Below are 26,278 nucleotides of genomic sequence, written 5' to 3'. Positions count from 1 at the left end.
TCGTCAATAAAATAAATAATTAATAAACAAATTATTTCACTGCCGACCCTCACCAAACTGTTGCACATTGATCATAACAATTATGTTCAATCACAACAAATACACCAAAAACACATTCATAACTACCATGTAAATCTATGATTGAAGTTTAGAGGCCCATTTGGGGTTTGTCCTTAGACCACAAATCAAAGGGCCTATATGAAACTTTAACGGGCCTAAACCCATAATCCAACTCTTCCCATATATTTGAGTAAACTATACTAGACACCACTTAACTATAGTTTTATTTTGAACATCATTTTTAATTATTATCAATCAGACCCTAAATATTTAAATGCATTCAATCAGGTCACCTCGTTAACATTAACGGAAGTATTGATGTGGCAGTTAATAAAAGTGATATAATTACGCATTCAATCCTCAATATTTATATATTCTATTAATTTGGTCATAATTTTAATTTAATTTAATAAAATTAATGCCCAATTAGATGACGACATGTGTCACAACTATATTGGAAGATAATTTATTAATTTTATTGTTTAATTTATTTATTTCGTGTCAATCAAATGGTGACACGTGTCGTCATCTATTTGGGCATTAATTTTATTAAATTAAATTAAATTAAAATTACGACTAAATTAATAGAATATATAAATATTGAGGATCAATGTGTAATATACCACTTTTATTAACTGCAACATCAACACTTCTGTAAATGTTAATGGCAGGTGGCTTGATTGAATGCATTTATATAGTTAAATGACCTGATTGATAAGAATTTAAAAATGATAATCAAAATAAAAAGAGACTATAGTTCAGTGATCTATGATATAGTTTACTCTATATATTTTCAAGTTAATAGATCAGATAAGGCGAACCTTGCGAGCTGACCTCCATTTTTACCACTCCTCTCTGCAAAAATTGAACCTTTATCTTTCTCCAACAATGCTATCTTCAACCTATCTCTGACCCATCATCAATCCCAAAAATCCCTTTTTTTCTCCATTTTATATCCAAACCTCATCTCCTTTATCTTCACATCTCCCTTTCTCACCTTCAAAATCCCTCCTAAAACCCATCTCGGCCACACTTATCCCCTCCACTCCCCAACCTCAACAGCAACAGCTTTATCAACCTTTCAGGCCGCATCCATCTCCTCTCCCGGCTAAATTCCGGTCACTCGACGCTCTGGGTCGGTTAGACGTGTTAACTAACCAGCTTGGCCTTTGGTTTGAGTATGCCCCACTTATCCCTTCTCTCTACCTAGAAGGCTTTTCACCTCCTTCCATTGAAGAAATAACTGGGATTTCTGGGGTTGAGCAGAACACATTGATAGTTGCTTCCCAGGTAAGAGCCTCTCTTTTTGAAGCCAATACTGATGAAATTCTGATATCCTTTTTCCATATTGGTGGTGCTGAATTGCTTTACAAGACTAGGATTTTGAGTTCTTCCCAAAGAACCGAAGCTGTTCGATATAATATTGAAAATAAGTTGGATGATAAAGGTGCAAAGGATTTGGCTAAAGCTATGAAGGATTTCCCGAGAAGGTAATTGGATAAAGGTTGGGGAAGCTTTGATTATAAGCTTCCTGGGGATTGTTTGTCGTTTATGTATTATAGGCAAAGTAGGGAACATAGAAATCCTTCTGAAGAAAGAAGTACGAACTTGAAGCAAGCATTGCAATTGGTTGTGTCTGAGAGTGCTAAAAACGAGGTTTTGCAAGAGTTGGAAGGTAGAAAAGATGGGGTAGAAGAGAAAGTTGAATTGGGAAAGAGGGTTCGGGTTCCTATCGTTAGGATACAGTTCGGTGAAGTTACCGAGGCTACTAGTGTGGTGGTTTTACCTGTTTGTAAAGCGGAGGAGGATGTCGAGCTGATTTCGGAAGCGCCTTTGGAAAATAGAAGCGGAGGGGATTTTGGTGTCGTGGAGATCGAGAAAGGGTGGAAGAGGTGGGTTGTGTTGCCCGGTTGGGAGTCGCTCGTAGGGCTAAACAGTGGAGTTGTTGTGGCATTCAGTGATACCAGAGTTATACCATGGAAGGCGAATATGTGGTATATGGAAGAGGCTATTTTAGTGGTTACCGATCGGAATCGAAAGGAGGTCGAATTAGATGACACATTTTACTTGGCGATGGTTGATGGTGGGTTGAAGGTGGATACATGATCAGAATTGAAGGCAATGGGTGTGAAGGAGTGTCTAGGAACTGTCGTACTGGTGGTTAAGCCGCCTAAAGATGATACTAATGATCAATTGAGCGATGAAGATTGGGAATGAAAAGAATCGAAACCGAGTGATTTTGTTTTGATCCTGATAGCAAATAGAGATTACTGGAGGCCATCAATGCCCCTGTAGTAGGTAGATTTTTGCAATATTCTATTCATTGCCAAATGATGGCTTCCATTTTAGGTAATGAACTCAAGTATAATACTCTGCTGCAATGTTTGCAGGAGGTAGTTCACTGTTTGTTACATATTATGTAATGCATAAATTGATTCGACTATGAATATCATATCATCCTTTCTGTTAAACTGTTTTTGATATGCGTTCTAATTTTCCGTTCACTGTATCATAAAAGTGCTTACAATTCAAAATGCATTCAAGTATATTGTGTTCACTTCAACCTTAGAAAAGCAAGCGCAGAATCATTGTAATCCTTAATGGAGAAGGAGTTGAGATAATCTTTAATCAAGGTCAGCTTGTACAAAGGTGGATTGTCAGCTGATAACAACTCCTTAATGAGACCATAAAGCCTGTTTGATGCTTGAAAATGGGCTGTGAAGAAACATGCCACTGATATTCTTGGCCCTTCACATTTATCTAAAACCCTGTGCTCACTGCTTCTCAACTTGTCATTCAAGATTAGCTGTATTGAAACGATAGCAAACCCGTCTGATTTTCCAGAAAACAATTGGGAAATACAAGAGTTGTGCCCTCGAGTTTCTAAACTGGTGTTCCTACCTGTAAGAGGTCACCGATATTAACTTTGAGAGCTCCCTCCAATGGATTGATATCGATCCAGTGATCTTGATGAAGAACTTGGAGTCCTGTTTGATATTGTAAAAGGATCGTGATGAAGTCGGGGTCACAGTGTTTGGCATGTTCGATTGTTCGGTCTGGTTCAGGACAAGCTGGGTAATAGTGACAAACAAAGCTATGCCCTTCCATGCATCCCATATCTGTGAAGTGAGAAGGGTTGAGACCAAGTGCTTCGGACAGCAACCCGAAAAGAATTCGGCCTAAGCTTTGAACATTCTCCGAGTACTCTATCAGTGCTTCTCTGTATTTCAAGTTCACATGTCATGTTTACTTGCCAGTAGCTGGAAATTCATGTTGGGGTGGAGGATTTGGAGCCATAACACAAAACAAAGTTTCCCTCCAATTTACACCTTTTGACTGGAAGAGATCATAGTTGTTGTTGAATTTAACTTTCTTCTCTCTCACGTGAATAAAATTTCATCTTCACCTCCCCGGGTTGTTCATGGAAGCTCTGTACACAACCGCTGACCTTGTTCATCACATCTTGTGGGATTCCATGGTTAATCACTTGGAAGAATCCCCATTTCTCAGACGCTAATCTCATCTTTTCGATTATATCTTCGTGTTCAGCAGGATCTAAAACATCTTTTAGATCTATGACGGGAACCTGGAAACTATCTCCATAATCTTCGTCCAACTTTGCAGATGGTACATCTTCCGATGGCATGGACGAGCCCTTTGACGCCGCTTTTGTATCGTCGAAGGTCTTAAGCTCTTTAGATCTATCATAATCTGTGCTCGTTTCCATTTTTTTCTCATCTTAATGTTGCTTGGTATTAATTTGCAAGAGCATAAGATTTAAATACAGTTGAACAACTTATAATAGTTATAAAAGAATTTGTTAATCTGTCATCCACATGATTATTCAATTAAGCACGATGCAACATTGTTTTATTTTATTCGAACAACAAAGAAAAATTGTTTTGTTTTTTGTTTTGTATTGCTATTATTCATTTCGGTTGCTTTATAATTGGATGTAACGTGTGAAATCGATTAGTATATATTTAAATATTGATTGCAATTTGTGAATAGTTTTTGTCCTTTATAAATAAAATAAGGGTAAAGTATATAAAAGTTTCTAAATTTTAGGGGCTTACATTTTGATCACCTAACTTTTAAAATTTATAATACAGTTAACTTTTAATTTATTTTCAATAAGATTCATGTTGTTAGCTTCCGTTAATTAGGGTTGACGTGACATTTAATCCCGTTTATTTTTCTGACGTGGTAATAATAACTTTTTCTTCTTTATTTCCTTCTTCTTTTCCTCTTCTTCTTCCACCCCTCTTTCCCTCCTTCCTATCTTCTTTTTCTTCTTAGTTAGGCACGACTTGTCCCTGTTGAACTCAAACAAAAACCCCATTGAAAACCCTATTTCTTTTCCAACCGGCTGCACCGTGAAGCACTTGATCCCTTCCTCTATGTCGATGAAATAATTCCTCAACGTAGCTTTAACACGGACCCTCCACTCAGTTCCAAACTCAACCTCGGCAGCTTCAGCCTTGGCCACTTTTTACATTAAAACACAAGTCGAAACCCGGCGTTGCCTCTTCCAAACTTGGTAGCTTCACTCTTCGTTTAATCGCTACTAATATCTTAACATAGGCTGCTCCGGGTACAAATGTTAAAGTGATTCCTGAGTCCACGATGGTGCCGTTGTTTCCAGCTCTTCGAGGGACCAAACGGAAGGATTGATCTGCAGTTTGGCGCTCTTGATTTTAGAGCGAGTATATGTATAAATACCACGATGGCGCCGTTGTTTCAGCCGTTGTTAATAGGATTAAATACCACGTCAGTAAAAACTAACTGAGGTAACGGTAGGGACCAAAATAAAAATAAATTAAAAGTTTGATAATTATATTACAAGTTTTAAAAGTTAAGTGGCCAAAATGCAAACGCCCTAAAAATTTGGAGACTATTTATATACTTTACCCATAAAATAATAATAAAATGGAAAACTATTTTAAAAATTATTCAAGAAATTTATTATACCAACACATTAAAGATATAGTTCGCATTTGCATCGTAGACGTTGAAGGTAGTTAGTAATAGAATTTTACGTTTGTAGATTTTATTTAAAATATCAATTTTAGTCAAATATTTATGATTTTGTGAACATAAGTGTCAATAGTTACTAATTCATAAATAATTTTTAGGGTGGACAATCATAAGTTAAAAATAAAAAATATTTTAATAGGATGACACAAATAAATTTTAGGGTGAGCACCGCTTACATAAATATTAAAAGAAAACTCAGATTTTAGAGCGAGTATATGTATAAATGAGATTGACATGGCTTTTCTACAGCTTTCATACATTGGAGATATAAAGCTTTAAGGCAGGGTTTCAAATCGTGGTCGCGGTTGCTTTTCGGTTATTTCGTGTTTACCGTGATGTGGCCGTCGCGGGTGCTATGGCGTACGACCATTTCATCTTATATGTCTCGACCCTTTTTTCAGGCACAGCTTGAACTGGTACACCATCATAACGAAATGGATTAAGTTGATATTCAGAGCCGGTTTACGAGTCTGTCGAGGGCTTTATACGATGGACCAAAAGTGTGACATTGGTTCCCAAGTATGATGGACTTCAACTGCACAATACGCTTGGGGACAAGAGGCTTACTGAGACTCTAACCAATGTGATAATTCCCTCTTTCGATATCAAGCTTTTCCAGCCCATAGTTTTCTCCTCCTCAAAGGTTATTTATACAAATCCGAACTTTTCGGTTCCGATCCCGATTCGTTGCCATCCCAAGATTGATTCAAGATGGATCAATTAAGTTGTTTTAATTTTCTGTAGTCAAAATATTGCAGGCCAGACGTGATGATTCAGAGATGCTTCATTATCAGATGTCTGCATCAGCACTTCTGCAGCACCATATTTCCTTCCCCCTTACTATTTCGAAATCAACTCATCCAAAGACACCAAGAAATTCAACCTCGTCGATGGCGTTGTTGCAGTCAACAATCACGTAAAACACATACATTTTCCATCAAAATGAACACATCTTCATTAATAAGATTGTTTCTAACACCTTCTTTACAGATTTTGTTAGCAATATCCGAGGTGACCAAAGAGGGGTGTTTAAAAAGTAATGAAGTTTCAAGCTTGAACACCATGGATTTCGATAAGTTTCTCATTCTTTCGCTCTGGACTGGATCGTCGGAAAGGGATGAAAAGCTTGAGTTGGAGATGGAAAAAGATGGGGACTTTTCAGATGGTTCATGGAGCCTAATGGAACCAACCCTTTGTTCGATGTTGTCTTGACTGCCATGGATGATATGGTTGATATGTATTTATCTATTTTCTTTCAAGGCTCGAATTTCAGAGACAGTTATCTACGAATTCAGTTATTTTTTTCATTCTGAACATTGAGATTTTGTGTTTGATTCCCCCATTTGTTCATTTATATAATCGAATTCAAAATGTTTTTACATTGAACCAGATTGATAGCTTGAAATATACACAAGCAGCGACAGAACAGAGAACCTTGAACAGCTTGAGAAGATTGCAAATCAGCTTCTGAAAATGACTGTTTCTGCTGTGAACTTGGAGACTAGTTTATATTAACCAGTGGAAAATTCTTGAACTACAAAGTCCCAAATAGCAATGTTTGCGAGAATATAAAACCAAAACACTTAAAAACCGGGTAGACATTCATATAACGCGAAAACAGGCCTGCATTAGCGAGAGACTGACAACCCAATTATGCCATCTATGCCTTGTTTGCAATGTTGTTGGAGGCCAGTCCAGTCCCTTGTACAGTCCTTCACCGGATGTAGCACATGTGCTCTGGATATACCAGTGGCGCATGCGGAGAGAATGCAGACCAAGCTTGTCAGTGATCTCAGCAGCATTCATGGCATTTGGAAGATCTTGCTTGTTTGCAAAAACTAGCAGCACAGCATCCCTCAACTCATCCTCATTCAACATCCTATGCAACTCATCCCTAGCTTCAACCACACGATCATGATCATTGGTATCAACCACAAAAATAAGTCCTTGCGTGTTTTGGATGTAATGCCTCCACAATGGCCGGATCTTGTCCTGGCCACCAACATCCCAAACAGTGAAACTGATGTTCTTGTATTCCATAGTCTCAACATTGAAACCTATGGTGGGAATGGTAGTGACAATCTCTCCCGACTTCAGCTTGTAAAGAATTGTGGTTTTACCAGCGGCATCAAGTCCAACCATCAGTATGCGAATCTCCTCCTTTGCAAAAAGCCGGCTGAATAGCTTCCCAAAGACATCCCTATTTTTCACGACAGAGATAAATGAGAACAATTAGTAGTGTAGCCGATCAAAAGAGAGGAGCGATGATCTACACCTCTCTCGAAATCGCAGGAGCTGTCTTTCAGTGAATTTTCCAGCGGAAATTATAGATGCATATGAAGAAGCACTCATCAAGTAAGACTAATACTACAATGCAAGTCTTTCTGTATTGATTTCATACAATCAAATTATGTCCTGTTTTTGATCTAAATGTTCTAACTTTTGTATTGGGATCAGGTTTGCTAAACGATTGTCCGACGAAAGTGAGGCGTCACCGAATCCTGAATCTGCCAAATATCAACTCTTAAATGCTAAACTTATGTAATATATCCCACTTCTGTTATTATTAAAAAACAACAATATCAATAACAGTTCAGATGTTCACAGAAAAGAGAGATTATTATAGCCTCTCTGCCAAGCAGTCTTATAAAATGTCGGATTCAAAAGAACAGTAACAAAAATTCAACTTCAAGAAAGTACAAATTATGTTCATCCATTAACTATTTATATAATAATCATTCTAGAGCAGTACTTATGTGAAGAAAAACAAAGTACTTGAGCATTCTCTGCTTCTGCATCAATTCTCTTTTAGCTGACCACAGTCCTCTATCACAACAGGTTGAGAAGTTCTCCCACTACCAGAGCCTATTTTTTCCATTTCCTTCACAACACTATAACCGTCCACTACTTTACCAAAGACAACATGTTTTCCATCAAGCCACGGGGTATGGTCAGTGCATATAAAGAATTGTGAACCATTGGTGTTTGCACCAGCATTTGCCATTGACAAACAACCAGGTCCAGTGTGTTTGAGCTTGAAGTTCTCATCTGCAAATTTCAGACCATAGATCGACTCTCCGCCCGTTCCATTCCCCTTCGTGAAATCTCCACCTTGACACATGAAGGACGGGATGATTCGGTGAAACGCCAGCCTTTATAGTGCAACGGCTTCCCAGACATTCCAACACCTTTCTCCCCAGTACAGAGGGCACGGAAATTTTCAGCAGTTTTTGGCACGACATCAGCAAATAGCTCCATTACAATCCGGCCACCTTTTGCTTTTCCAATCAAAATATCAAAGAAAACTTTGGGATTTGACTTCGACATTCTGTTAACCTAGTTAACACACCTGTGGACAAGAATCAAAATATTGTGTACTCTCTTCAAATTCAAACGTTTTATACAAACAAAATAATTAGAATGGATCACACAATAAAAGACACAAGTTTTCACCATACAATCCTCAATCGAACAAATATTATTTCACTACTAAAAAGGGGGGTGGGGGAAAGAAACTTGAATCTCTACATCTGCAATAGCATATTGACAAAGGGGAACTCAAAACTCATTGGTCAATCTAATAACCAAATAGTAGTAAATGGGTATTAATAAATGTAATCATCAACCATTTAAACCTCAAGATAAATAATGGGTATTTATCAAAAGGGTAACTTTTTGAAGAGGATGATAATCATGATATTGCACAACTATTGAGCTCACAGGTTTTCAATTAAAAATCACCTGCAAGCCTTCGATGTGTGCTAATATAAACATAACAATTAAGGCAAAAAAGCTAAGGAAATAATGAAGAAGTGGTATACCTTTGGGAGAGATGACGAGAGTAGGAGCTCGGAGATGCTGGATAATGGAAATTGATCTTTCGGGGTTTCATGTGAACTTTATAAAGGAAATGGACGGGAAAATTTTTAGGGGTTTGAGAAATTGGGGTTTTAGGGTTTACAGATTGGGCTCTACTCTCCCTTAACAGCCGGTAAAATTAGCCCAATAGGTCATTAACAAAATTAATTTGAGATCTACTATAAATGTTATAGTACAGAGTAAATTTATCACGCCTACATGACGAGTTTGTCTAAATAATATTTTTTATTAAAATTCTTCACGTAGAAGTGACGAGTTTCAATAAAATATATTTCTATTAAATTTTGTCACATCAAACTGACAAGTTTTAATAAAAATATATTTTATTGAAACTTGTCATATATACATGACAAATTCTATGTCATTGTAATAAATATTGTAGTTCCCAAAATAAAAAAATTTATATAGTATTGAGGTAAATAATTAGTCCGCCTACGGTATTGGATCAAACTTACCCTTAACGGCCTAGTTGTGTTTAATAAATTGGGTTCTCATTTATCTTCTTTATTTGGTTCTCAAATACAATCTTCATAATTTTTTAATATTATAAATTATTAGCATGAAAATTAAGGAACCGATAGATGTTTAACTCCCATTGTGTGATATATATATATATATATATATATTCTTCATTTTTCTTCAAGTATCCATATCTTATACTTGTGTCGGATACAATTTCACGTACCCGAATATGGGGATATGAACAATTGTGGATCTAAATATAATTTAGTGGGAAAGTGTCTACTCTCAAATTGTATATTTTTCCATTAATTATCTATTTTATTGATTGAACATACTAACATTAAATAAATATTTGAGTCTGGATAACAATAATGACTAGAACCATGAGATAATTATCGGAGGTAATATTCATATAGGACAAGTGGATAGGAGATACCAGGCATAATTCACATAAATGACAAACAGAACAAACCATTTACCGGCAAATCTAATAACTAATTAACAATAAACTAACAAGACGAAAGCCAAATCTAGAAGTTCTGAAACAGCAAATTCAACTTTCGGAAGATCGGGACTTAAATGGGCGCCGCACATGTTGTTCTAAAATGACCTGTCTGATTACAACGGCTGCAATGCACAACCCTTTTCGTACGGCCACGATCTTCGGCACGGACTCGCTTCTTTCGTGGTCGACCGGGTGGCTTAAGTGATTTGGGGGGGTTGATGATAGCTTCAAGGGATTTGTTGGCATTTGGATCACCTTCAGGCAACTCTTTCCATAGACTTTTATCCGGAATAGGATGAATGGTTTGAGAATATGCCTTCCGGTATGTTGCAACGGTGAAACAGCTCTCGGTGAATCGATTAACATTCTGCCTGCAAGAAAGAAGTGCAGCCACTGCGTGTGCACATGGTAAGCCATACAATTGCCAGCCACGGCAAAGGCAGCAGCGGTTGCGAATGTCCACTATATTTGTTCCTTCCTGAGATATAACTTCGAATTCAGCTTCATTAGCACGAAGCACTTGATATGTACGTGCACATTCAATGGCCTCTGCAACGCATCTTTCAGCAGAAGGCACGAGTATTGATGTCCACTGCATGCTTGTTTCTCGCCGCTCATTGAACCAAGTCATAAGCTGTCTCCTAATGCATTCCATCATCTGAATTATTGGAAGACCTGAAGCTTCTAAAAGCCAAGAATTCAGTGATTCAACTATGTTCGCTGTTAGATGCCCAAACCGTGTGCCTTCGAAATAAGCTGTTGCCCACAACCGAGGTGGGATTCGTCGGATCCAGTATGCAGCATCTTGCGATATCTCTTCAATCTCAAGAATCTTTGCTTCAAATTCAATTACAGTCAGGGCATGAGCAGCTTCCCATAGAAGGTTGACAAGCATAGTATTATTAAACTCCTTTTGGAAACTTTCACTCAAATGACGCATGCAAAATCCATGAAAAGCAGTAGGGAAATTTGCTTCAACACCATCCACAATGCCCTTCTGTCTATCGGACAAGATCGTAAGCCTTGGCATGTTTTCCGTATTAATTTCAAGCAGAGTATGGAGTTCTGAGAGAAACCACATCCAGTTGTCATCACTTTCCTCATCAATGACACCAAATGCCAGAGGAAACAAAGCACCATCACCATCAAAACCGGTAGCAAGAAGCAAAGTTCCATTATATTTACTTTTCAAAAATGTTCTATCTAGCCCAAGAAGTGGCCGACAAGCATTCAAAAAGCCATAAATAGAAGCCTGAAACGATATGAAGAGACGCTGGAAACAGCTATCTGTTGGGTTTCCATAAACAGATGCAATACTCCCCGGATTTGTCCGCTTAATCTGTTCACAATACCGAGGGAGTAATCGATACCCTTCCTCAAAAGTTCCACGCATAGCAGCCATGATACGCTCCTTGCCTCGCCAGGCTTGCTTGTAAGATAAAGTTATTCCATGAACCCTATGAATCTCTTCCAATATCTCTTTTGGCTTGTAGTTAGGATTCTCCCTTAATCGCTGCTCCACGGAGTGTGCCACCCACTGCACAGAGGCTTGTTGATGGCCAAGATGATAGAGGCCTCCACATGTATGGGTCTCATGGATGGTTCTGATTGTGAATGTTGGAACACCAGGGAGCTTCGCTGCATGTACACGCCACGGACATCCCTCACTTGCACATTTGGCTGTGAAACGAGTCTTGTCAGATTTAATGGTCTGCATTTCAAAGCGAAGAGCAATGGCTGTATCCCTCAATGCCCTGCGGCAGCTTTTGACATCAGGGAACTCTTGCCCAACTGCCAATTCATAACTCGGATTTGAATTCCGAACCTGAAGGACAGGAGGGAGACTGACTAAAACCCGGGATTGCTGCAAATCTCGGGCAGGATCAATTCCCATCTCTTGGTTATCAACCACAGCCAGTTCCAGATTATCATCAAGCTCTTGGCTTTCAGAAACAACCAATTCATTGTTCTCCGATAAAGCCAACCCATGGTCATCATGGTCAGGTTTTTGATCAGTAGTTAAGTTGTTATCATGCCTGTAACCGTGACCAACATCCCCTTCTTGATCATGGTTGTGCCCTAAATCCAGTTCATGGTCATGAGTGTGCCCTAAACCTAGGTCATGATCATGAGCCTGTCCCAAGCCTAAATGATGATCATGGCCAGTTCCTAAATCCAAATCATGGTTCTGGGTGAGACCCAAATTATGATTATGGCCTAATACCAACGTCTGATTCTGCCCCAATGCTAAACTGTGACTTTGTCCGAGTATCAGATCATTGTTTGCCATTGAATAAAACAACCACAGTCTAGGAACCACCAACTAACTCAGACCCAAAACACAACCCAAATTTACGAACTGATAACACATACCTGCCAAATGAAATACCGAAAACACAATGATAATTAAAAAAGAATTACTATATGAACGGGAAATCATGACAAATAGGCTAAACACTGACAAGTGATTAACATACAGTGAGAAATATATGAAGAAATGCATCAAACTTATTTTGCAATATTTCAAATGTAGGTCAAAGGTCAGTTTTGTTTTATCAACACTATCATCTTAATAATCAAAGAAGTATACTAATCATGAAAAGAAAATATGCACATAACATACTGGGATGATCCACTCTATGAAGCTAAACCTTTCACTTGAAAGGTAAGAAGTGAAACCTTTCACTTGAAAGGTAAGAAGTGAAACCAGACCGGTGACATCCATGTTACCCGAGTAAAAATTTTGTTTCGAGTTTAAACAACAACAACAACATTAACCAACATAGGAAACAATATACATAATGAATCACAAGAAAATCCAAATGCCAAGGAAAAGGACATAATAAACACAAAAACTTAAACACCAATTAGACTTCTTCAATTTTCCAAACCAAAGCAACTAAGCTTTGTGCCATGTATTTCTTGACCAAAGAGTTCAACATCTTACATATCCACACAAATAGCTAACATTTCACTTTTCAAAAATAAGTTTCCATTTCATACATTCTTCATAAATTAGGGAGCTGAAAACCAGCAAATAGAACTCTTAATCAGCTATTACTAGGAAACTCAACAAAGATATAAATTCATCACCCCGAGACTAAATTAACCGAATAAACTAATAAATTTAACAAAAAAAGAAATAGAAAATGCCAATCAATCGAACAACATAAAAACCGAAAAAAAAGGAATTCCCAAAGAGAGGGTAAAAGGGGAGGGGGATAGATTTAAGCAGCTTGCTTGAAAGTCATTAAAGTTAACAACTTTAAATCACTTCATCCAAACTAAAATTTGGGGGAGGGGAACCCACTAAATTAGCAAAAATAAAGAACATCCATCAATTAAAAAAAAGAACCACAAAAACGAAGGTCAAAATACCTGAAACTTGAAACCCTAGCTGAAAACTCAAATGAACCCAGAAAAATACACGAGCAATAATCTTCAATAAGCCTAAGGAACGAGGTGGGTATTGCAAAAGACACAAGAAACAAAACGTCGAAGCGAGCAACCGCCCTAGGATGGAGGAAGAAGCAGAGGTTTTTAGGTGGGGAACACAATCGGGAATGAAGTTGAGCAAGGAAATGAAGAAGATGGAAGTTTTAAACGTTGGGATTGGTTTGTTTTGGCGGGTAATAATTGTTAAAAGGGCAAGAAAGGGGATTTTAATTTTCCGGGAGAAAATCGGGAATTAAGAAGAAAAAGAGTGAGGGAAGGGAAGTGAAGTGAAGGGCAAAGGGGAGAGTGGAAATTACAGGGGCACAAGAGTGATTGTTGATGCCTGGGATCGAGTTTTTGGACTTTTAGTTTTGTTTAAACGATGTTTGAGGGTATTTTCGTCCAAATGTCTTCGTCTTTGGTTTGTTCCCTTTTCCTTTCGTTTGAGGTTTTTTTTATTATTTTTTTATAAAAAAAAATCAAATGTCAATAAATGATATATATAATTTTTTGTGTGAATTGAGTTTGATGATTTTATGTGAAAAATATTTCACTAAATTTTGTTATGAGGCAAAAAATTCACTTTTATTAAATAATAGAAATAAAATATTTTAATAATTATTTTAAATATATTTGATAATAATTATTAATAAATTCTTATTAAATACATCATTGATAAAAAAAATACAATCTAGCATCAATTTATTTACTTTTAACTTAACATCATAGCTTCCATTAAATAAAAACAACCAAATCACAATAACTCATATTAGTGTTTAAATATTATTAAAATTATTTTCATTATTTTCCAGAATTTTTTTAGAACTAATATTTATAAAATAATATATTTTATTCTTAATACTTAATTTTCTTTAAATAAAAAAGTATAATTTAGATTCTATACTTATTGAATCCAACATTGAAAATTTCAAAATTTATTTTTTTCCTTTTATCAAATAGTTTAAGGAAATGAAAATAAAACACGACTATAAAAGAACAGTAGAAAATAACTAAACTTTACATTCTTTTATATTTTATCAATAATTTTTAAATTATTTTATATTTTTATATTATTATTTGTGTGTATATATATATATATATGTGTGTGTGTGTGTGTTGCAGAATACGACTATCGGATAGAGCAAAATTGCAACTGATAATTTGAGAAAATAAAAATGAAGATAAAGAAGACACATGTGGAAAACCCCTAAATAATATAGGGTAAAAACCACGGGAAACGGTAGAAGAAATTTCACTATGAGAAAATAGGAATTACAACTTCTCTCGATCTAACAAGGAGAAAACAATGACAATTCTCTCTTGATAAAAAGGAGAAAACAACTCTCAAGAAAACTCTCTAAATTCTCTAGTATTGGGAGAAAGCTAGAATGATTTGGGATGATTTTGAAGCTAAATGAGCTAGGGTATTTATAGTTGAAGCTTAAGGACTAATCTTATAAATACCCTAAAGTCTAGGGGACTAAAGTTGCAATTTTACCATTACCAAAAAATAAATAATTTGGTGCCAATTAATGCACATGCACCGAAAGTTTTTTTGTCTTCAACTTTCCACCGAAAGGTTGCCATTGAATTGGCCACTTGAATGTTGAGTTGACTTTTCAACAATCTCCCACTTGAAGATTTGATTGGAACAATCATATCTTCACACGATTCTTTCTACCTTGTACCATCATGTTGCTTACGTCTCTGACAGGCCACAAGAGGATCGACACCAAGTAAATTTATCAGCGTTAATCGCCTTCGTCATGAAATCTGCTATGTTGTCTTTGGTATGAATCTTTTGCATATCTACCATCTCTTCTTCCACCGTTTCACGAATGAAATAGTAATGAACTCGTATGTGCTTTGTTCTTGAATGAAATGCTGGATTCCTTACTAGATGCAATGTGCTTTGACTGTCACAAAACAGAGATACATACTCTTGATTGTGCCCAAGCTCCTCCAATAGCATTTTCAACCAAATTGCTTCTTTATTGGCTTGTGTAGCTGTTACATATTTTGCCTCTGTTGTGGATGTAGCCACAACTGATTGTAATTTTAAAACCCAGTTTACAACTCCACTAACAATTTTGAACACATATCTTGTAGTAGATTTGCTTTTATCCAAATCCCCTACATAGTCAGAATCTACATACCCATTGATTAGTAAATTTGATCATCCGTAACATAATGCAATATTTGAGGTCCCTTTGATGTATCTCAGGATCCTCTTTATTGTATTCCAATGCTCTTTTCCTGGATTCGCCATGTAACGACTAACCACTCCCGCTGCTTGTGCAATGTCTGGTCTTGTGCATATCATAGCGAACATTAAACCACTACTGATGCATACGACACTCGAGACATATCCATCTTCTCTTCTTCATTGCTAGGACTCATACTAGAGGATAATTTGAAGTTAATAGGAAGAGGGGTAGAAATTGGCTTATAATCTTCTTCAAGTAATTCTTTTGTGAAAGTCAAATCTTCCTATTACTTCTGTCTCAGTGAATTTGCATCCCTAGAATCTTGTTTGCTGATCCCAAGTCCTTCATTTCAAATTCCCTAGCCAGTTGTGCCGTTAATTCTTCAATATGATCTTTGTTGGGTACTGCAACCAATATGTCATCCACATACAACACTAATATAACAAAATCGTTATTACCAAACCTCTTGAAATAAGCACAATGGTCTGCTTAAGTCTGTTGTATCCAAGGCACATAATGAAGGAATCAAATCTCTTATACCAACACCTCGGCGTCTGCTTTAGACCGTACAGAGATTTGTTCAACCTGCAAACCAAGTTCTTCTTTTTGTCTTCTTCAAAACCTTCAGGCTGGAGCATGTAAATCACTTCTTCAAGATTTCCATGAAGAAAAACTGTTTTAACATCTAGTTGCTCTAGATGTAAGTTCAATGTAGCATACATTGCCAAGACTACTCGAATTGTTATTAGTCGAACCACAGGAGAAAATATTTCATTAAAATCAATACATTCTTTTTGAGCATATCCTTTGACCACCAGTCTTGCACGATACCTCCCAACTTGATCGTCACCATTTTGCTTGATTTTGAAGACCCATTTGTTACCAATTGGCTTCCTTCCTTGTGGTAGTGGCACAAGGTCCCATGTATTAATTTTATGAAGAGATTCAATTTCTTCTTGCATCGCCATCATCCATAGTGAAACATCTGAGTTGTTTATTGCCTCTTGATATGTTGATGGCTCACCATCCTCTGTTAAAAGGCAGTATGCAATATTTCCTTCTATAACATAATATGAGTGCCAATTTGGACGTCTTCTCACGTGATCTGATTGACGAGTTGTTGGAGCTTCAGAACTCTCTGGTTCTTGTTCATCATGTGTTGGTTCTGCTTCAGAAGAATCTACTTGTTCAAACTCCTTTTCCACATGTATCTGTGTAGTCTCTGACTTTTCAGCACTATCATCGTCTTCTTTTCTTTATATTTTATCTTCTACAAAGATAACATCCCTGCTAATGATCACTTTGCGGGAAGTGGGATCCCCCAAGCGATACCCCTTTACATCATCAGCATACCCCAAGAATTTACATTTCCTGGATTTTGGATCCAGCTTTGAAATTTCTTGGAAGTTGTACATCATGTACACAATACTTCCAAATACATGGAGGTTTGAATAATCAGCTGGTTTACCAGTCCACATCTCCATTGGTGTCTTCAGCTCTATTACAATTGATGGAGCTTGATTCACCAAATAACAGGCGGTGTTGACTGCTTCAGTCCAAAATGATTTTTCTAGGCCTGCAACCCTCAATATTGCTCTTGTTCTTTCTAACAAGGTTCTGATCATCCGTTCTGCCACTCCATTTTGTTGAGGAGTGTTCGCCACTGTGAACTATCTTTTGATGCCTTCTTTCCTGTAAAAGTCTTCAAATTATTCGCTTGTGTATTCTCCTCGATTATCTATTCTGAAACACTTGATCTTATTTCCAGAATCAAGTTCCACCCGCGCTTTGAAGTTTTTGAAAGTGGAAAACACATCTGACTTTTTCTTAATAGGGTACACCCAACATCTCCAAGAGTAGTCATAAATAAATGAGACAAAGTACTTTGCTCCGCCTAGGGATGTAACTGGTGCTTTCCATACGTCAAAATGAATCAATTCTAGAACACTTTTGCCTCTAGAATTTAACGTGTTGAATTTCAACCGGTGATGCTTACTTGTTATGCAATGCTCACACAAAGTAAGTGATACCTTTGTTAAGCCTGGAAGTAGCTTTTGCTCCACAAGAACTTTCATTCATTGTTCTGACATGTGTCCAAGTTTCTGATGCTATAACATTGTAGAATCTGAACTATATGAGGCAACAAAGGTTTCTGCTTCTAGCAAAGTCTCTCCCTTTGGCATGTACAAGTTTGCTGCTATCTTTTTGCCTTTCATCACCACAAGTGCTCCACATAACACCTTCATGATTCCTTTCCGTGTTTCAATTTTGCTTGCATTATTATCCAGCAATCCGTAGGATAATAAATTTTTCTTTAGGCCTTTCACATGCTGCACATCTCTAACAACTTTAATTGTTCCATAATAAATCTTCAATTTGATGGTTCCCACGCCAACGATCTCTAAGGCATGATCATTGCAACTATACACAGATCCTCCTGAGTCAGGTTCATAATGATGTAACCATTCTCTTCTTGAGGTCATGTGATATGTTGCTCCCGAATCAATGAGTCATATATCTGAAAATCTTTTTCTGCCTTCCACGATGGTTGACGCTTCACAACATAGAGCATCTCCATCATATGCAGTGTTTGCGATATTGCCATGTGGATTGGAGTTTTTATTTAGACTCCATCAATCCTTCTTCACGTAACCCTTCTTTTCACAGTTGTAGCACTTTAACTTCTTTTTGCTTCTCGACTTCGATCTACCATGTTTGTGACTGCTACTTTGGCCACGTTCTGTTGATTTACCTCTCATCGTTGTCAACTCTTCTGCTTGTTGCAGATTTACTTGTCTGTCTTCCTTGTTCTTACGTCGATTTTCTTCTTGTAGAATAACAACTGAAACTTCATCGAAGACTAGACTGGTGATCATACGAATCATGTAGACTTTGAAGTAGAAGTTCAACCCGTTCTTGTTCTCTTATTGTATATCTTAAGGATGTAAGCTGAGAAAATAAAGTGTTCAATGTGTTTTAGTGCTCCGTCATTGATGTAGATTCTGGCATACGTAGAGTGTACAATTTCCTCTTAAGAAAAATTTTATTGTGCAACGATGTGGCCTCGTACAATTTGGTGAGACGATCCCATATCTCCTTAGCTGCCTTCTTCTCCTCGATGCTTGACAATACTTCATCTGCTAATGCTAGATGAAAGTTTGACATAACATTCCCGTCTATTTCGATCCATTTGTTGTCATCTGTGAAATCTACCGGTATTTCACTAATAGCTGCTAGACAACCGTCTTTCCTCAGGATAGCCTTCATCTTCAATTTCCACAATGAGAAATTTCTCCAATGTGAAATTTCTCCCATTGAATTTTTCAATATCAAATTTCGTTGCCATAGCTTCTATTACGGATAGCTCCCACTATTTCACTATCGTGAATAGTTCTCTTGAACCTTCAAAGAATGAGTAATACCTTCTTACTTTCTTATGTTGGAGGATCCACCTTTTGGTGGCAACCACAAAGACAATAAGTAGATATTACACACTCTAATATGGCTCTGATACCAATTATTGTGGAATACGGCTATCGGATAGAGCAAAATCGTAACAGATAATTTGAGAAAATAAAAATGAAGATAAAGAATACACAAATTTTACTTGGAAAACCCCTAAATAATATAGGATAAAAACCACAGGAAACGGTAGAAGAAATTCACTATGAGAAAATAGGAATTACAACTTCTCTTGATCTAACAAGGAGAAAACAATGACAATTCTCTCTTGATAAAAAGGAGAAAACAACTTTCAAGAAAACTCTGTAAATTCTCTAGTATTGGGAGAAAGCTAAAATGATTTGGGATGTTTTGAAGCTAAATGGCCTAGAGTATTTATAGTTGAAGCTTAAGGACTAATCTTATAAATGATCTAAAGTTTAGGGGACTAAAGTTACAATTTTACCATTGCTAAAAATCAATAATTTGGTGCCAATTAATGCACATGCACCGAAAGTTTTTTGTCTTCAACTCTCACCGAAAGGTTGCCATCAATTTGGCCACTTGAATGTTGAGTTGACTTTTCAACAATATATATATATATTCTCTTTATTTAAAATCTTGAAGAAGGAAAAAATAGAAAAAAAATAAGAGAATAGTCTTGATCGAGTTACATAATAAAGAAAAGAATTGTTGATAACTCAAAATAAACCCAAATTTGTGAAATAAAAATCACACGAAAAAATAAAATAAAATACACCTCATCAAATACCAGCGAAACTTGTGGGTTATGGGCCCACAACGCTTTTGTTGTATCAATTTGATTGATGCTTATCATATGGGCGTTTTTCCCGAAAAATCACCGGTGACCGATATATTTACCGATCTAACACCGATCAGATTATATTTCCCGATCTAACACCGGTCAGATTATATTTCCTAATCTAACACCCGTAGCAGTAAAGCGCGCTCCCTGCCCCGCGCTATATGTTGATTTGGCGCCACGTGGGGTATAGCGCGCCCCCTGTACCGGCTATACGTTGACATGGCTTACACGTGGGCAGAGTGCGCCCCCTGATCCGCGCTATAGTTGTTTATCTAAAACGTGAGGTTTAGCGCGGTACAGGGCGCGCGCTATACCTTTAATTACCCCCCAATTCTCCCTATAAATACTCCCATCCTCTATTACTTTCATCACACCATATTCTCTCAAATTCTCTCAAATACTCTCTCTGTTTAAGGTATATTTTATAATATTTTTAATATTATGTATTTAATTTATTTAAGCATTTTACTTTATTTAATATTTTACTAATATAATTTTTTTGCAGATATATAATGGAAGGCGGTCTACTTCGCTTGGATGGAAATCATATATCTCGACACTTTGCTGATACTGTAACATTTTAACGTTTTAATTTAATTTAAATTATTTGTAATAATTTTTTGATCTATTTAATACATGATTATTAGATTAAGAATTAATTTGTGTAATTATTTAATTTTAGGAGAATGACCGTGTATTAGATCTTTTTATTAGGAATCTTAAGTTAGTGATACCTAGCCGTGTCTTGCCGTATTTAGTAGAGGCTGGATTTGGTTACATAGGTAGATATCAGGGTCACTGTAAGATACAACCAGACCTTATTTCTGCCTTAGTAGAGCGGTGGAGGCCAGAGACCCACACATTTCATCTTCCGTGCGGAGAGTGCACGATTACACTTGAGGATATTGCTATGCACCTAGGGCTTCCGGTGGATGGAGATGTGATATCAGGGATCTCGTAGGGTCCCTGGACTACTTTGTACCAGGATAATCTAGGACGTGTTCCGGAAAGTTTTATCGGAGGTAGGATACCGTTAAATTGGTTAGATGCCAATTTTTGGGAGTTGAGCGTAGACGCCTCTGAGGATGAAGTTAAGATGTATGCACGGGTATGCATACTGCAGCTGATAGGAGGGTTGTTGATGTCGGACAAATCGCGCAACCTAGTTCACTGCATGTAGTTGCGACATCTTAACGACTTTTGTCTGGTCGGATTATTCAGTTGGGGTTTGGTAGTTTTGGCTTTACTGTACAGGGAGATGTGTGAAGCCTCTGACTACAGGCGTAATGCTATCAGCGGATGTCTCCTACTGCTGTAATCTTGGGCATGGTATCGATTGCCCTTTTTTGTCTCGTTGTGAAGAACCCATTCGTATTTCCACTACTTCTGAGGTAATTATAAAACTGATTTGTATATTAATAATTTTATACAACGTATAATAATTTTTTCCTTGAATAGGTGGTCTACTGATAGGAAAAATCATCAGGAGCTACCTGATGATTTAGAAAAAAATTAGGGTGCTAATCGATCAGAAGGCTGGCACACAGGTATGAATTTTAATGTTTAAAAATCTATTTTAGATTATAGTTATATAATTAGATTATTATTTTGATAAAAAATTATATAATATTTGTTTTAGTTTGAATGGGTGCCATATTATACTGATGATGTGAGGGTGGTGATCCCACCTGAGTTGAGGGGCCCATCAGATGTTTGGATGGCGATGGTCCCTCTGATCTGTTATGCGACCGTCGAGTGGCACTTTACTGATCGCGTGCTCCGGCAGTTTGGTTGTTTTTAACCAATTTCGGAAGCATCTCTTGCATAGCTTAGATAGACGCGGTAAGACAGATACAGATTGGCTGGTGAGGCATCATGAGTGGGTCGTGTTGTGGGATGATCGACATCGGTGCCTTCCCCGTAGAGAGCCCATTTTACTTGACCTCTTGATGGTTGCTGACGGTTATTATGAGTGGTTCAACAGTAATGGCAAACCGTTTCTGCTTCCCGATGATGCACGAGGGCAGACCTTTCTACGACGTCGACAGAGACGTTCACCGACACAACACCATCATCCCCCAACTCGTGGACGGAGAGCATATGCTTTCGATTTATCCTCAGCTGCACCAGCAGGACCTTCAAAGCATCCATCGCATCCATTTATGATGCCGCAACCATATATGATGCCGCTGCCTTTCCATTACCAGATGCCGCCGCCGCCGCCTTCACCTGATTTTATGACCCCACCGCCGCTACCGTCACAGATGACCCCTCCTGGAGGTTATTATGGGTTTATGTTTGTAGATCCAACTTGGGGTTCATATGCTAGATATCTGGCGGGTTCAGGCTCATCACCCATGGCCGCATCACAGACACCTCCTGTACAGTTTTCACACTCAACGATGTCTGGGTTTTATGAGTTTTCCCAGTTTTCGCAGGCCGGTGGGATAGTCAGTCATACACCTCTAGGGTCCTTATTCTATGGAGGTGATTCATCGTTATCAGCTCCTCATCAACCTAATGTACCTGCTCAGGATGAAAACGACGACGACGACGACGATGGTGATGATGATGATAGCGAGGAGTCAGAACCAGTGATACGAAGAAATCCTCCTCGAGACCGACAGTCACCGCCCTGCGGAACACATTCGCGTCGTAGGCATCGATAGATTTTTTTTATTATATTTGTATTTACTTTATTTTGTTAAATTGTAATTTTTTATTATTTCTCATTTAATACTTACTTTATTTTGTTAAATTTGTTGGACTTTTTTTTTAATGTATTTCAGTTAATTTTGTTTATTATCATTTAATATCAGTTATTGTAATTTGGTTATCATTTACCATTTAATTCTTATTGTAAGTTTGTTGTATTTAAAATTATATTCAAATACCAAATTGTTATTACTTTGATAAAATTTAATGATTGTGTTCGTTTTTTTAATCTTCATCAGCGAATGCCCACATCTTCTGTCTTGTCTAGATCTTTCTCGAATATCCATATCATAATGAATTCGATTGGATTTTGGACGACCACGCTATATGTAATTATTCATATAAAAGGTATAGCGCTGAGCAGGGGCGGCGCTATACCCCTACGTGGCGTATATCGTTGATCAGGGGGCGCGCTATACCCACGTGTAAGCCATGTCAGCATATAGCGCGGTACAGGGGGCGAGCTATACCCCACATGGCGCCAAATCATCATATAGCGTGGGGCAGGGAGAGCGCTTTACTGCTACGGGTGTTAGATCAGAAAATATAATATGACCGGTGTTAGATCGGTAAATATACCGGTCACCGGTGATTTTTTGGGAAAAACGCCTATCATATGATAGTTATATATATTTAAATGTAAATATACTAACACATGCATTACTCACTGTTTCATATGTGCAAACCAAAACGATCTATGATTATTTTTGTATTAGCATAAATTTTAATCATTGAATTTAGCGTGAAAGGTAATTTTAATTCTATGTTTAAGGATTTAAGATACAGTTATATTTTGTTAATAAATATATTTATGAAATTATAGTTGTTTGTGTAATTATTAATATATAATCATATTTTACCAACAATCAATTTATCTAGTAGGATGAGGAGTAGACCCCTTGAGTAAGGTCAGAGGTTCAAATCGTGATGATTGCGAATGGAGTAAACTGGGCTGGGAGGGTTGTTCTTGCCTCTGTAGTATCCGATCCGAATTAGTCAATTAATAGATCAGACACCGGTGGTTATATATATATAATCACACTTAAAATAAATTGAAAAATGAAGATTTAATTTTTAAATTCTTGTCGATCAATCATATTTTACCAACAATCAATTTATCTAGTAGGTGAGGAGTAGACCCCTTGAGTAGGTCAGAGGTTCAAATCGTGATGATGCGAATGGAGTAAACTGGGCTGGGAGGGTTGTTTGCCTCTGTAGTATCCGATCCGAATTAGTAATTAATAGATCAGACACCGGTGGTTATATATATATAATCACACTTAAAATAAATTGAAAAATGAAGATTTAATTTTTAAATTCTTGTCGATCATGCTGATGTGTAATTGCTAACACATTGATTATAATTGCTCATATTCACTGGTTTGCATTTTAATTGTTCTATATCATAATAAAGTTTCATGTGAAATTTCAGTTTGAGATGATGTAAAATAAGGATGAAAAAGTAATTCTTGAAGAAGAAGAAGAGGACTTTTTTGGAGGGATTCCGTCGTGTCTCCGGTGACCCTTTCGTTCTTGTATCTTATTTTAATGTCTGTTATCTTCCTTAATCCCTTCCTTCATTTGGATGGACTGGAGGAAACTTTTCGGGAGCTCTTCAAGCCAATCCCTAGATTACCATCCTCCCATAATCAAAGACGAGATTCCAACAATTAATCCTCCCCCAGAGATCCTTGAAGCCGGAATTTCCGAATGGAAACTATCATTAGTGGGGCAGTTCCTTGGGCCAGCACCAAATTTTACGACAATGCAGCGGATTGTTGATTCATTGTGGAGAAAAGCTCTGCAAGGTTCCCGAGTTCAGGTGAGTCTAGCCGGGAGTAATCTTTATATCTTCTCTTTTTCATCTGAATGAATCAGCTAGGGATTGGATTATTGAAAATGGCCCCTGGCATATACACAACAAACCCCTAATTCTTCGTAAATGGGAACCTAGTCTTAAACGTCTACATTTTGATTTGTCTAAAATACCAATCTGGGTTCACCTCTACAATGTACCATTAGAACTTTATTCCCAAGTGGGTCTAAGCTATATTGCAAGTGGTATTGGTGTCCCCATCTAAATGGATTCAGTAACAGCCTCCAAGACCAGACTGGAATTTGTAAAAATCTATGTGGAAGTTAGTGTTGATGATGACATCCCTAAATCTATTGATGTTGTCCTCAATGGAAATGTTACCACTTCGATTTACATTGAAATACCTTGGTTGCCTCCTAAATGTAGGAATTGTAGAAAGTTTGTCCATAACGAAAAGAACTGCCTAGTAAAAATTTCATCCAATCCTAGCCTAACACAAGTCTGGAAGAAAAAAGATGATTATAACACTACGTACTCCACAGAAGGATCCGATAAGAACCACGCTCATGTTGCTTCTGAAATTCCTGATGAAGCTCCTCAAAAGATTGAAACTGCTACTGAACCTGCTTGCGCAGATGCTAATGCAGAAACTACAGAACCTTCTAATGGCAGTCTTGGCAATGAAATTGTAACCGAACATATTCCTCCTTCTAAAGAGGATTCTTGTAATCCCCAGAACTCTCTCCCTAAAAGAGCTAGAGGACGTCCAGCCAAGGAAAATGCCTCTTTTACTGGCTCAAGTAATAGATATGAACTCCTAAACTCTGTTAAAGAAAACGCTACAAACATTGATGTGCCTCTTAGAACAAGCAGAGCTGCATCTAAGGGAGTAGCTGAATTAGTCAAAGAGCTCAAAGTGAAAAAGAAGAACAAGCTAAGAAAAGTTACAAGTTCAACAGCAGGGGGGTACAGGGCCATCTCTAACTTCTCCCTCACAATGATTGTAAGCTTCTGGAACATTAGAGGATTCAATAATCCTCTAAAAAGATAAGGTACTTCTTCGAGCTTCTCAAAATAAAGTAGATATTTTATGTTTGCTGGAAACTAGAGTTAAAGAGGAGAAATCCATACCTATTTTTGATTCTAAATTGTTAAATTGGCATGTTAGTTCGAATTATGATTTTACTGTCAATGGGAGAATATGGATACCATGGAAGAAAAATATTGAATTATCTATCCTTCAAGCGTCTGATCAGATCATTACTGTCAAAGGCTCTTTTTTAGGAGCCCCTTTTGTTTTATCTGCTGTTTATGGTAGTAATGACAACATTATTCGAAGATAGCTATGGCAGCAGCTTTATATCCTGGAGAGAAACATTGGTCATCTCCCCTGGATGCTAGGCGATGATTTTAACATCACCTTACATCCTGATGAATCTTCCGACTATGAATTCTTATGTCCTAGCCCCACTTCAGAAATGAAAGATTTTCAAGATGTTTCTTATGAGCTAGACCTACATGATCATCCTTACATAGGACCTATTTTCACTTGGAGCAATAAGCAATCCGGGTCTTACCTTACAAGGAAGCTGGACAGAGTTATTAATTCCAATTGGGCTACTATTTTTCAAAAATCTGCTGTTGAATTCTTAGCACCGGGCGTATCCGACCACTGTATGGCAATTGCATGGTTCTCTAAAGATGCTCCTACTAACCTCCCCAAACTGTTTAAGTTCTTCAACTTTGGACACTACATCCTACTTTATTGAGTGTAGTAAAACAGTCTTGGCACCCTACTATTTTTGGAATTCCGATGTTAATCTTGTTCCTCAAGCTCAAGCGCCTCAAGACAAGTCTAAAGAGCTTTAATAACTCTTGCTTTAGTGAGATATCCA

At 37.3% G+C, this 26,278-nt stretch overlaps 3 protein-coding genes and 3 pseudogenes across 4 annotated transcripts; 2 read left to right on the top strand and 4 right to left on the bottom strand.

The window, feature by feature from the left end:
* Window positions 1-948: 948 nt before the first annotated feature.
* Window positions 949-2,554, top strand: LOC120185420 (annotated as a pseudogene).
* Window positions 2,555-2,603: 49 nt separating this feature from the next.
* Window positions 2,604-3,706, bottom strand: LOC120185421 (annotated as a pseudogene).
* A 1,080-nt stretch (window positions 3,707-4,786) lies between these two features.
* LOC120185390 (patatin-like protein 3) lies at window positions 4,787-6,309 on the top strand. Its single transcript, XM_039189624.1, has 5 exons — window positions 4,787-4,830; window positions 5,371-5,447; window positions 5,553-5,740; window positions 5,856-5,990; window positions 6,088-6,309. The coding sequence occupies exons 1-5, from the start codon at window positions 4,787-4,789 to the stop codon at window positions 6,307-6,309; spliced, it is 666 nt and encodes a 221-aa protein (XP_039045555.1).
* A 350-nt stretch (window positions 6,310-6,659) lies between these two features.
* On the bottom strand, window positions 6,660-7,407 carry LOC120185504 (ADP-ribosylation factor 2-B-like). Its single transcript, XM_039189701.1, has one exon. It carries the CDS (start codon window positions 7,237-7,239, stop codon window positions 6,700-6,702), a length of 540 nt encoding a protein of 179 aa, XP_039045632.1. The 5' UTR covers window positions 7,240-7,407; the 3' UTR covers window positions 6,660-6,699.
* Window positions 7,408-7,694: 287 nt separating this feature from the next.
* On the bottom strand, window positions 7,695-8,994 carry LOC120185505 (annotated as a pseudogene).
* A 918-nt stretch (window positions 8,995-9,912) lies between these two features.
* On the bottom strand, window positions 9,913-13,698 carry LOC120185409. 2 transcript variants are annotated; one of them, XM_039189635.1, is made up of 2 exons: window positions 13,322-13,698; window positions 9,913-12,316 (listed from the first exon to the last, which is right to left on the bottom strand). In XM_039189635.1, the coding sequence occupies exon 2, from the start codon at window positions 12,231-12,233 to the stop codon at window positions 10,014-10,016; it is 2,220 nt and encodes a 739-aa protein (XP_039045566.1). In that variant the 5' UTR covers window positions 12,234-12,316; window positions 13,322-13,698; the 3' UTR covers window positions 9,913-10,013. The 2 variants fall into 2 exon arrangements, with proteins under 2 accessions (XP_039045566.1, XP_039045567.1); XM_039189636.1 differs by having other exon boundaries at window positions 9,913-12,302.
* Between the last annotated feature and the right edge of the window lie 12,580 nt (window positions 13,699-26,278).

The sequence above is a fragment of the Hibiscus syriacus genome, unplaced genomic scaffold (genome assembly GCF_006381635.1).
Source record: "Hibiscus syriacus cultivar Baekdansim isolate YM2019G1 unplaced genomic scaffold, ASM638163v2 tig00113123_pilon, whole genome shotgun sequence".
Lineage (NCBI taxonomy): Eukaryota > Viridiplantae > Streptophyta > Magnoliopsida > Malvales > Malvaceae > Hibiscus > Hibiscus syriacus.
This window is presented reverse-complemented; position numbering and strand designations above follow the sequence as displayed.